General features: G+C 23.9%; 1 protein-coding gene across 2 annotated transcripts in view; it reads left to right on the forward strand.

Annotated features, from left to right (window-relative positions):
* The window catches only part of LOC135962203 (guanine nucleotide-binding protein G(q) subunit alpha), a 29,969-nt gene extending 18,397 nt beyond the window's left edge, over positions 1-11,572 (forward strand). For both annotated transcript variants that reach the window (XM_065513985.1, XM_065513986.1), the window contains exons 6-10: positions 95-223; positions 1,617-1,746; positions 1,808-1,961; positions 3,522-3,629; positions 7,411-11,572. In XM_065513985.1, coding sequence (XP_065370057.1) covers positions 95-223; positions 1,617-1,746; positions 1,808-1,961; positions 3,522-3,629; positions 7,411-7,493 — 604 coding nt within the window. In that variant the 3' untranslated portion in view covers positions 7,494-11,572. The remainder of the gene's footprint in view (positions 1-94; positions 224-1,616; positions 1,747-1,807; positions 1,962-3,521; positions 3,630-7,410) is intronic.
* Positions 11,573-11,833: the final 261 nt, after the last annotated feature.

Here is an 11,833-nt window from a genome sequence, read left to right on the forward strand (position 1 = left end):
CGTTGTTTTGTAAAATGTATTAATATTTTGAAATTCCGTTTATATTTATTGATAATGTTTTTTAAAAATATCTACTACCACTTTACTACTTTAGTTATCTTATGGATCTTGATCGTGTGGCCCAACCTGATTATTTACCAAGTGTACAGGATATTTTACGTGTTCGTGTACCGACAACGGGGATTATTGAATATCCTTTTGATTTAGAAGAAATACGATTTAGGTATTTATTTTACGTCCTTGTCGTTCAAAACATGTTTACGTGTTTCTAATGCATGTTACTCTTATTCTTTTTTAAACTAACAACTTTATCTGTCTTTTTAACAATATATACATATATTTCTTTTAATTGTGCATGTTTAACAAGCGTCTTATTTTTTTTTTTTGTTGTTGTGGTGATCGGTGAAGATTTTTTATATTTATTTTCTTAAACTCTTATCTTTTTATTATTTACATATATCAAATTGTTGACAACAAATTGGTTACTAGGAATACGTTGGCATCCCAAGCTGTTTATTTATGAATTATCTCAAATGAATGATGTTCTTACAGAGTCTTCTGCTATAATGAATGTAATCATAGGTTCAATATCTAAATTTAAAATTAACAAAATTGCTCTCTTTTCACACATACAGAGAGCCACAAAAGGGAGTAAACACCACTGGATTTTTTGATTTTTGTTAAGATCATGAAAATCATTATAGACCGACTTAAATCATATTTTTTAGAACCAGATCTATTTTTCAGACCAACCTCCAATAAACCGAAACTTTTAAATTGTAATGGATGGACAGATTTTAGGATTTTCATTATCTTAATAAAAAATCAAATAATTTGTGGTGTTTACTCACTTTAGAGACTCTCTGTATGTGCGATACATTAACAAAATACACGGCAATACATTCTCATGAATTAGGTTTTTGACAACAGACTTTTCGATGTCAGTTACCTATCTAGTTGTCATCTATGTATCAAACAATAGAGTAATACACATTTATCATGTATAAAACTACATTAAAAGTGATTTTACACGAAATTTTTGGATATTTTTAACGCTAACAAGCTATATCTTTCCTTAAAATTTAATTTGATAAATTGACTGGACATTAGGAATAATTTATATTCTTATGCGGCATTTTTGTGTAAAATTTTTAATAATTTTATATATGTATTAATTAATAATATAGTTACTTAAGCGATCTTGAACGTATTGAACAAGCCGACTATTTACCATCTGAGCAAGATATTCTACGTGCTCGTGTACCAACAACTGGTATACTGGAATATCCATTCGATTTGGATGGCATTGTATTTAGGTATACAATTCACATAATATGTACTTATCTTTAAAAACGAACAACAAATCATAAAAGAATACTATTGCTAGATCCAGTAATAGTAAGAACATGAACATCAACTGTATAATGTCCTAACGTATGCCTATATGTACTAACTTTTTTATTTTTAAATAGTTGTATTAAAAATATAAGATGTTGCTTTAATTTCTATTAGTATCTATTAATTTGTATGGTCATAGTATTTGTTGTTATATATATGAATATTGTTTAATAAATATTAATAATAAAATTAATAATGTTTCTATATTGTGCACACAGAATGGTAGATGTCGGTGGCCAGCGTTCAGAAAGAAGAAAATGGATTCATTGTTTTGAAAATGTAACATCAATCATATTTTTAGTGGCCCTATCGGAATATGATCAAATTTTATTCGAATCTGATAATGAGGTATAATGCAATTTATACATTATTTTAATAAATGTATGTTTAATATTATTTTTTTTTTTAGAATCGTATGGAAGAATCAAAAGCTTTATTTAGAACTATTATTACGTATCCCTGGTTCCAGAATTCATCGGTAATTCTTTTCTTAAATAAGAAAGACTTGTTAGAAGAAAAAATTATGTATTCGCATTTGGTAGATTATTTTCCTGAATATGATGGTAAGTGTTTTTTGTTGTTTTACTACAATTAAATAATTTAATAACAATTTAAATTTATAACGTACCATTTACATATTTATATATTCAAATAGATCCTCCACCAAAATTTAAGCTTAATGTTCATTCATTTTAAACTATTTTCAATGCAGTTTCAGAATATAACCCTTTAAAATATGTTAAAAAAATCGATCATTACATTTTTCAATGTTGAACTTAAAAATTTAAAAAAAATAATTAATAATTTTGAATATATTTTCAATGTAGATTCAGAATATAAGCTTTTTATAATATGTACAAAAACTCGAAATAGAAAATTCCAATTTATGTTCGAAACATGATTACAATTCAATATTTTATTCAAAATAACTGCAATTACAGTTACTGCGAAAATACCGTTACCGAAATAAACCAAATTAGCGTTACCGTTAACATTTAACTGTTTCGAATCGGTAACTAACATTGGTATATTCAATGTAGTTTCAGAATATAAGCTTTTTAAAAGAGTTTCAAAAGTTCAAATCCGAACTTATGCTCGAAAACTATTTAAAGCTGTTAAAATAATCTCTATATCGTGAATAAACCTGATAACAAACAATACAGGTTTATGATATTTAGTTGTATTGAATTTCCAATTTCAAAATTATAAATTTAAAAAAAAAATAATTAAAATTGTTCATACTTTTTAAAATATGTTCAAAGGCTCCAATTTAAGTTCGAAATATTCTAAAAAGAAGAAAATAAATATAATATAAAAAAACATTTTTAAAACAATTTAAATATCCGTTATTTTATCTGTTCTAAAAGAAAATAAACTTAAATCAAACTAGTATATCATATAGAGCGTATAATGAATTTGATTAAATTTAATGTTTATTTTCTTCTAGAACAGATGTAAATAAAAAATATTAGCTCCCTAACGATTTCTTTAAACAAGAACTAATATTAAATCTAGATCCTGATATTTATATTAGAGATTTCTACTTGATTTTACTCAGTAATGTCGCAAGTGATGAGCGCAATGAAAACATTTTGCTAATATTCATTTTGGTGGAGGATTTTAGGTTTACGATTAATTTTAAGGAAGGTACAAACTAAACAAAATATGTTAATGAAATTATGTATATTAAATTTAGGATAAGTCTTGGTTTTATTTTATTTATCTAAAAAAAATTTTAAACAATTAATTTAAAAACTTTTTTAATTTTATGACCTTTAAGGTCCAAAATGCGATCATGCCGCTGCAAAGCAATTTGTTTTAAAAAAATATTTAGCAGCAAATCCTGATCCAGAACGTCAATGTTATTCTCATTTTACTACAGCCACAGGTTGTATAAAAAAAAACAACAAATATTTCTTCTATTTAAAGCGCAAAAAATTACGTTTTTATTTTTGGTTGTATTGTACTGTACGTATTTTGAATTCATAACATATGCAGTATGTAATTTGCTAAGATTAGTATAATGTATATTGGTAATACTACATATTGCTAGAGTATTTGCTAGACAAAAAAATTCGCTTTAAATGTTTTGTACAATTTTCTTTTCTTGTAAATCAATCTAGGCCCCCAAAGAGATGCCATTGCCGCCCGTGAATTTATTCTACGTATGTTTGTGGATTTAAATCCAGATTCTGAGAAAATAATTTATTCTCATTTTACATGTGCTACAGGTAAGTTGGAATTATTAAGCAGATACGATAACAATTAAATTACGGAGCTTATAACGATAAAGTGATGTACACTGAAAATAATCCATGTCACATTTAACCAAACAAAAAACTTTGACAAACTAAATTTTTCGTAGTATTTAAGAAAATTGTGTTTACAATACGAAAACTTATTTACTATAGTCTTTTGGGTTTTAATGAACCCTTTCGCAGTCTATTTTATAGTTGATGACATTTGACCAATCTAATTATGATACTATAAAAATTTGGTTACTTCCTTAAATTTGATTAGTTTTAATTTAAACTTTTTAAATGTGTGAAATTGTTGATTTCTAAACTATTTTGAGTTTTTATTTTATTAACTCCAGCTCTCTTAACATTCTGAATGTGTCATCAATCGGACATTAATATATTCTTAAAAATATTTACTACTTTAGCCTTAGCTATATGGGATAAAAATAGATATAGATATTTTTTTACAATTTGTCAAGCGTTTAAACAAATATTTGAAATACTTATTTTCCACTCCAAACAATAGATCCATGTCTTCTTTAATAATTTTAAAAATGTCAAAGTTTAAAATGCTGATATCAGATTATAACATCCATTAGTAAATGAAAATATGAAAAATATATAGAAAAGGTCAATTTATTAAAGCTCCGTAATATTACTATTTTAAATTATATATTTACTTTAAAAATAATGTGAGAATGACAAATATGAGTGAATGAGTGTGTATGTGATTCCGCAAGCAAAAACTTTATTGAAAATCTTTATCTTCTACAACATATTCCAAAAATGTTATGGTCAATTGTTGGCCAAGGTGCAAATAACTACAGGTATTTTTTATAATTAAATATTTTTTACGGTTTTCATCATATACATATTTCCATTTGTATTGCTAGTTTTATTTAGATTTTTTTGTTAAACCGCTTTTTAGTTTCAGTATATTTTTGGTCTTGATCTTTTTCGAATAATTTCTAATTTTCTTTAAACTTTTTTTCTTAATTCTTTTTTTAACGTTACAAATTCCTGATATGTCTCAACAGATACTGAAAATATTAAACTTGTATTTTGCGCCGTAAAAGATACAATTATGCAAAATGCTCTTAAAGAATTTAATTTGGGTTAAGTATACATATTGGCTGTTTGTTTTTACGTTCAATTATCCTTTTTTTTCCTATTAATCCTTTCTACATATATATATATTTGCCAGCCTTATTTGGAATTTGTATGAACTACACGAAAAGTATAATAAAATTCAAACAAAAAAGTTTAACATTACAAAAAAATATGTATTTAATATAATTATTATTTCTTTTTTTAAATTTAATTATAATATTATTTCATAGAATCTTATTAATAAATTACTGAAATAAATGTGTGTGTGTTTTTTTTCATTTATAATAAAATGTTAGTTTGAGTTTTAATTTCTAAAATACAACGAGTCATTGTTCTGGAATGAATAATCATCTGTAATTTTAGCAGGGATTGTTAGTAAATTTGACAAGAGATTTTATAATTTATAAACATGAGTATGTAATATATCGATTTGAATTATTGATTTGGCTTTTTGTTTGGTCTAATTCTTGGCAATTGAAAATGTTTCACAAATAGAGTGATATATAATTTCTGTATAATTTAGGGTTAGGTTAGGGTATTAATGTGGTCCATACCCATTTCAGGTGTACACATATACCTATTTCTGTATATTGTACACTCATAAATAAAGTGTTCTCCGTTTTTTAGGTTTAAAATTAGTTTCCTCAATATATGTAGTTTCATAACAATTTCCAATTTGAATCATTAGAATATTCAATTCTTCTTGTGGTGTCCCTATGAACGTTTTCTCTAATTCGTCTAAATGCTGGACATTGGCACATTTAATGTTCCTGCGTTTTATTATCTTCTTCACATGCGCTATAAATTGTATTGAAGTGCTAGCGAGCCAGATGAGTCTCCAATTCAATACGTCCAGTTAACACACTAATTAGTCTTCTGAATGTTGGCCTATTTAGGTTAAGTATCTGCTTTGTCCTCTTTAGGTTTCTGTGTTCTTCATAGGATGGCGGTCGTTTACTATGTTTAACAAAAATATGGGAAGATTAAGAAAACAAATTTATATAAGATCCCCAGTTCCTTACCTAAAAATTACGATATCAGTATGATTTGTACGAAAAAAGTTTCGCTTTTTCTTTTTTTTAATATATAAAAAAAACAATTTTTTAGCAATAATTTTAGTATTATTGAAAGATTTTTCATGTATTATGAATAAGTTAAATAATTTTTACAATTAATAGGAAAAATATTTAAGAAAATCCAGTAAAATTTTTTTATAAAATTTGCGAAAAAAAATTATTATTTTTCATTCATAATATATCTGAATTAGGAAATTTAAGATCAATTGCAAAAAAAAGTTTTTGTAGTGGTTGTGCTTCTGGAGTGCTTCCAGTTCACAGTGGGGTTCATCACGAATCTGTGCTTGGACCTCTACTTTTTATAATGTTTATGAATGAACTTTTTGATACTGTGTCGAGTAGTGAGTGTCTTTCATTTTTTTTTGCAGATGATGTGCAGTTGCTGTTTAAAAGCAACATAGAATTTCCTGATGACTTGGAGAACACAAATGATTATACAGTTGGATTGTTACATAACTGGGTTTCTGATAATGACCTTTCTGTTAATACTGACAAGACTAAAGCAATGTTATTTGGTAATTACAGTTGTGATAATTTTTCCGTAACTCTGGATGGCGATTTGATTGAGTTTGTTGACAGGTTAAGGTGTCTTGGTGTAATACTTGACACTATATTGAATTTTGAAAGTCATATTAATTATATACCTAGTATCAAAAGTAAATTTTACTTTACGTAAATTATACAAGTTAGATTTAAAGCTTCCTATTCATATTAAGAAAGAATGGTTCATGAGCTTATTATGCCAGTATTTTTATATGCATTGGAGGTGTATTGTGGAACCTTTGGATACATAATGAAGAAGTTACGATTGGTTTTTAATAGAGTTATAAGGTATCTGTACTCTCTTGGAGCTTACAATAGTTTCCAATACTCCTTGAAATCGTTAGATTTTTCTGCTGCTACGTTATGTATAAGCTATTTCAAGAACTTTCCCGAAAAAATATCTTATAAGTGGCAGTAGAATAGTTCGACGTTTTTGGTCATTCAGAGTAGCTCGAAAAAAACACTGCTTACATAGAGGCGATTACCTTAGCTGTAACGCATATTTCAAATGACGGATGACGATCAATTTTGCGACTAAACCAAAATAATTTTCTTCTATAATGTTGGACCTATTAGAGTATGGAGAAAACTTTAAAATCATTGTAAAGTCAACTGTAAAATGTTGAAAACTCTCTGTAATGGTTTGGGGTGCATGTCTAGTAAGTTAGTTGGAGAAATTTTTTTTATTGAGAACACCATGGTGATTTATTAAAGCGTGATCTAGTTAACAGCGCGAATTGATTTGGGTTTTTTTTACTGATAGGAAGCTGAATTTGAAGTTATATCAGTACAATGACATAAGGCTATTTTGTGTAAGGAATGGAATAAAATACAAACATTCTATGTGCAAAAATTAATTTAATCGAAAAAATAATGATCATCTTAAATAGTATTTCCTATTTCACTACAAGTTTGCTCGGCATTCTTCTTTGCCCTACCCCGATATCATAAAATTGTGTGTGAATGACTTTGTTTTGTAATTAAGTTTAAAATATTTCAAATTTCAATGATTAACATATTTTCTCTTTTTCTTTATTAACTAGATACGGAAAATATAAGATTTGTGTTTGCAGCTGTTAAGGATACGATTCTCCAATCAAATCTAAAGGAATATAATTTGGTCTAAACAGGTTTTAGGCAACAAAAGAACTAATTTTGTGATTTTATTAATTATGAATGAATTCCTTCTTTTTTCCACTAAAAAAAAGAAAATAAGTCAAAAGAAATTTATTAAGAAAATAATACAAATATTTAATACAAAATTTCTTAAACAAAATACATCAAAACCGAAAAAATATTGAATATGATAAAGGAAAAAATGAAAAAAAATATACTAATTTAATAATTAATAAAGAAATAAAAAACCAACCATTTTATAACGCTAATTATAACAAACAAACAAAAAATTATATACTTTATAACAAATTATATAAAAAAAAGAAAAATAAAAAAATATTTAAATAAAAAAAACAAATAATAATTAAAGTGTAAAAACAAAAACTATTTAGGGGTTAAAAAAAACATAAAATACAAAAAATAACATCTTACGAAAAAGAGAAATAAAAAGCCCCTGAAGACAATTTTTTTTTATAAAACCACATTTTTATGAAGATCTTTATTGGTGGTACTACTATGACTAATTATAATTTATATAATTATAATAAATATATATTTATATATAAAAATTTAATTAAAAAAAAAAGAAAACGGAAACAAAACACGCATACACACACATACACAAATCAACATTTATTTGTAAATGTATAACTAATTTAATAATAAAAAAAAAACAAATAATTAAATTTAAAGAAATATGAAACGTGAAAAGAAAACGCATAAAACCCTACCACATACATTTAATGTAAAATTGAATTAAAAAAACAACAAACAAAAAATATTTAATTGAAATGAACTATAAAACAATACCCCCCTCCCTTTCATACAACCAAATTACAACAACAAAATTTAAAATAATAAAAACACCTTATTTGATTAAAATAATAAAAAAATAAAAGTATATAATGAAAAAAAAAACAACTATCTCCCTTATTCATAAGTTTAAACTAAATAAAATACATAACTTACTGCGTTAAAAACAAACACCTCACAAAAAACGCAGCATTACAAATCGCTGCCTTTTTTGTGCATGTGTTTTGTTAACGTAATGATAAAATGTAATGGAAAAATTTTATAATATTACCTACCCATAATATAAATAATTAAATAACCAGTAGAGAAACGTTTATATTTACTTTACTCTTAAATAAATTCTAATTGATAGGGAATATCAATATTACTATATTTTGTGGCGGCTTGAAACTATTCCTTTTAAATCATTAAAATCTCCAAAATTATTCCCAGTTGGCAAATAATATTTTTGATAATAGGGAAAAATTACAAAAAACATACTTTTAAATTAATGGTTTCAATTGTCACGCAATATAAAAACAAAATTTCTTTAAACATTTTAAATAAAAAAAATTCAAATAAATAACTATAAAGTAGCAACTAATTGAACGAGCATATACATAAATGAAGCACTTAAAGAGTTATTCAAACTTAACATAAGCACTTACATACATATAATAACTGTGTATGCATAATTTCTTTACATTTACTTTCATTCTAAAAAGTAAACATAATTTTAAAATAATCTAAATACTCTTTTTGAGGTCTTTAAAGTAACAAACTGTTTTGGAATCTTTTAATAGAAATCTATAAAGTTAAATTCAAAGTCTCATCACACTTGATTTACAAAATTTAGATTATTTAGTATAAAAAGCTTTATTTAGATCATTTTATAATAAATTCATATAAAAATAGTTTAAATTTTTCAATTTTAGTTATTAATTATTTGCTCAATAATTTTTTTTTTTTAAATATATTTCTTTAATTTTCCATTTTATGCAGACAGTTGTTGATATATTGTCCATTTTTAATAAATTTATGACACAAAATTCCAGTATAAACATTTTTTCTAAATAATTTTCACAATTTAAATAAAAATTTTTAATTTTTTTTTTCATATTTTGTAGTTTCATTAATTTTTAGGTTATAGATTTTAAAATTTGATAGTAAATTGGTATTAGTTTACACAAATTTTCAAAATATTAAGTATAGATTGAAAGAAAGTAAAATATATTAAAAAAATATATATAATTTCACTTAAATGACAGACAAAATTATCTAATTATCCCTTGAGAGGATAAATTTTAAGTATTTTTAACTTAAAAACAACAAATTTAATTATCACAATTATTTTAAAAAACCTTCCTGCTTTTATCTAATGGAATAATTATTTTATAGTCTTAGTCTCATTTCTCAATATCAGGTTAACATTTTTCGTAACGATATACTTCCAATTAATATAAATTTTGTATGAGAACTGTCAGTATATCATCACGATAAAAAATAACCAGAGATTGAGAAAATGGGACTTCTTGATATAAAACTATGAACGTTTTCTTTGGCAAAAGGTGGTTTTTATGGCAGCATATTTTTTTACTTCAAACATATAATTTTTGTGAAAACTAGGAATGTGCTATTAATCGAACTATAACACATTCTGATTAATCAATTAATTAACATTTCTGATTAACAAAAACTATTTCAAATTTTAATATTTTTGTTTAAAAATATTAAAAAATATATACATACATATATATAATAAAATAAACATAAAGAAAAGCAAAAATTACATAAAATTCAAATTTAATATATTTTAAATTATTCTAATTTCTGACTAGTCAATTATTCAGGAACTTTGAATAATTAAAATTAAGTTAATTCAACTAATCATGGACTTTGAATAATAAAAAGAATGAATAATCTTACTTTTGATTATTCAAAGTTCATGAGTATGAATAATCAAATGTTCAATTAATCGAATAATTGATTAATCAGAAATTGGTTAATATAATTAACTGATTAAACAAGACGAACATTTGATAATTCAAAATTATGTTTATTAGATCTTTTTGTAAAAAAAAAATAGTAAACATTAGCCCATGCTTTTTTTAAAATAATTTAGAAATAATTAAGAAAGTAATCTGACAGATCTACGCATCACCTATATCTCATAACTAATATGGTATTTAGCAGATACATTTTGAAAATCTAATTAAAGTTTTATTAAATTAAAATATACACTTTAATTGCGAAACATTTTTTTACACATTTTTTTAAAATTTTAAAACATTTACTTTAACAAAGTTTTGTTAATCAGATAATACATTAGATTTTTTAAGAATTTTAAATAATTTTCAATTTAATATTCCTAAACTTAAGCTTTTTTTAAATTTTATAATTGGTTGCTTAGAAAAATAGTAACGTTTAACTTGTGCATGCTAATTATTGCTACTTTATATTTTGTTTGAATGAAACTAGTGAATTTAATATTTTTATATATATTTTTTTTTTTGAATACTCTACTGGTTTATTAAAAAAAATAACAATTTCTTCTCGATCTTAAAAATAAATTGTTAAGCTACTTTCAGATTGATCAAATATTTGAAAAAATAAGCGTGAATATTATATATATTTTAACTTCTTTTTAAACAAATGTTTATTTATTTAAACAAGTTCTTAAAATAAATAACAATATAAACATATTTTATTATATTTTAAATGTTGTTTGCTGCTACCAAACTTTTGTAAGATCGAATCACCACTAATAACGGTTAGGCGCCTTATTTCGACAGCTATTTGTGCAATCTGAATGTATCCTTAGTTAATAAAAAAAATTAAAAAACATTATGAAAAAAACTATTGTAAAATGCTTTTTATTTTTTCCTTAATTTATATTACACCAGAAAAAGAAAATATTTAAAGAACAAATTTTTATTTTTTTCGTTTTGTTTTCTTTTTTTGTAAATGTTTAATAATAATTAACTCTTGATATACAATACATATATTTAAAAAAAAACGTAATAATACATAATTATACAAATTTTTATTGTCTCATTTAATTGTGTTTATTTCTATTTCTATTATTATAATTATAATTTTTGTTTCCATTTATTTTAAAAATGTTTAAAAACAAAAGCTATTTTTTAAATTGTGTCATATTTTTTTAATGCTTTTTTTAAATTTATAAATATGAAAGAAAAAATAAATGAAAATATATATGCGCACATTCATACAACAACAACAACAAAAAAAATGATTAATAAAGTGGAAAAAATATTGAAAAAAAATAAAGAAAAATATATATTTATTTTTTTTATTTAGTTTTTATATGTTGTCTTTATTATATAATTATATATACCTTAAGTTTAAGCTCTACCCTATAAACTTATAAACACCGACAAATTAAACAAAAACAAAGAAAAAAAACATAATTATGCCTGTGCCTCATTTTAATTTTTATTAAGGAAATTTTTGTTATTTTTTTTTTAAGGAAATTTTCTGTTGTGTTGGCTGCTGTTTAAAATTTAGAAGTAGTTTAAAGATAATATCACGACTTCT

Source organism: Calliphora vicina, chromosome 5 (assembly GCF_958450345.1).
Source record: "Calliphora vicina chromosome 5, idCalVici1.1, whole genome shotgun sequence".
Lineage (NCBI taxonomy): Eukaryota > Metazoa > Arthropoda > Insecta > Diptera > Calliphoridae > Calliphora > Calliphora vicina.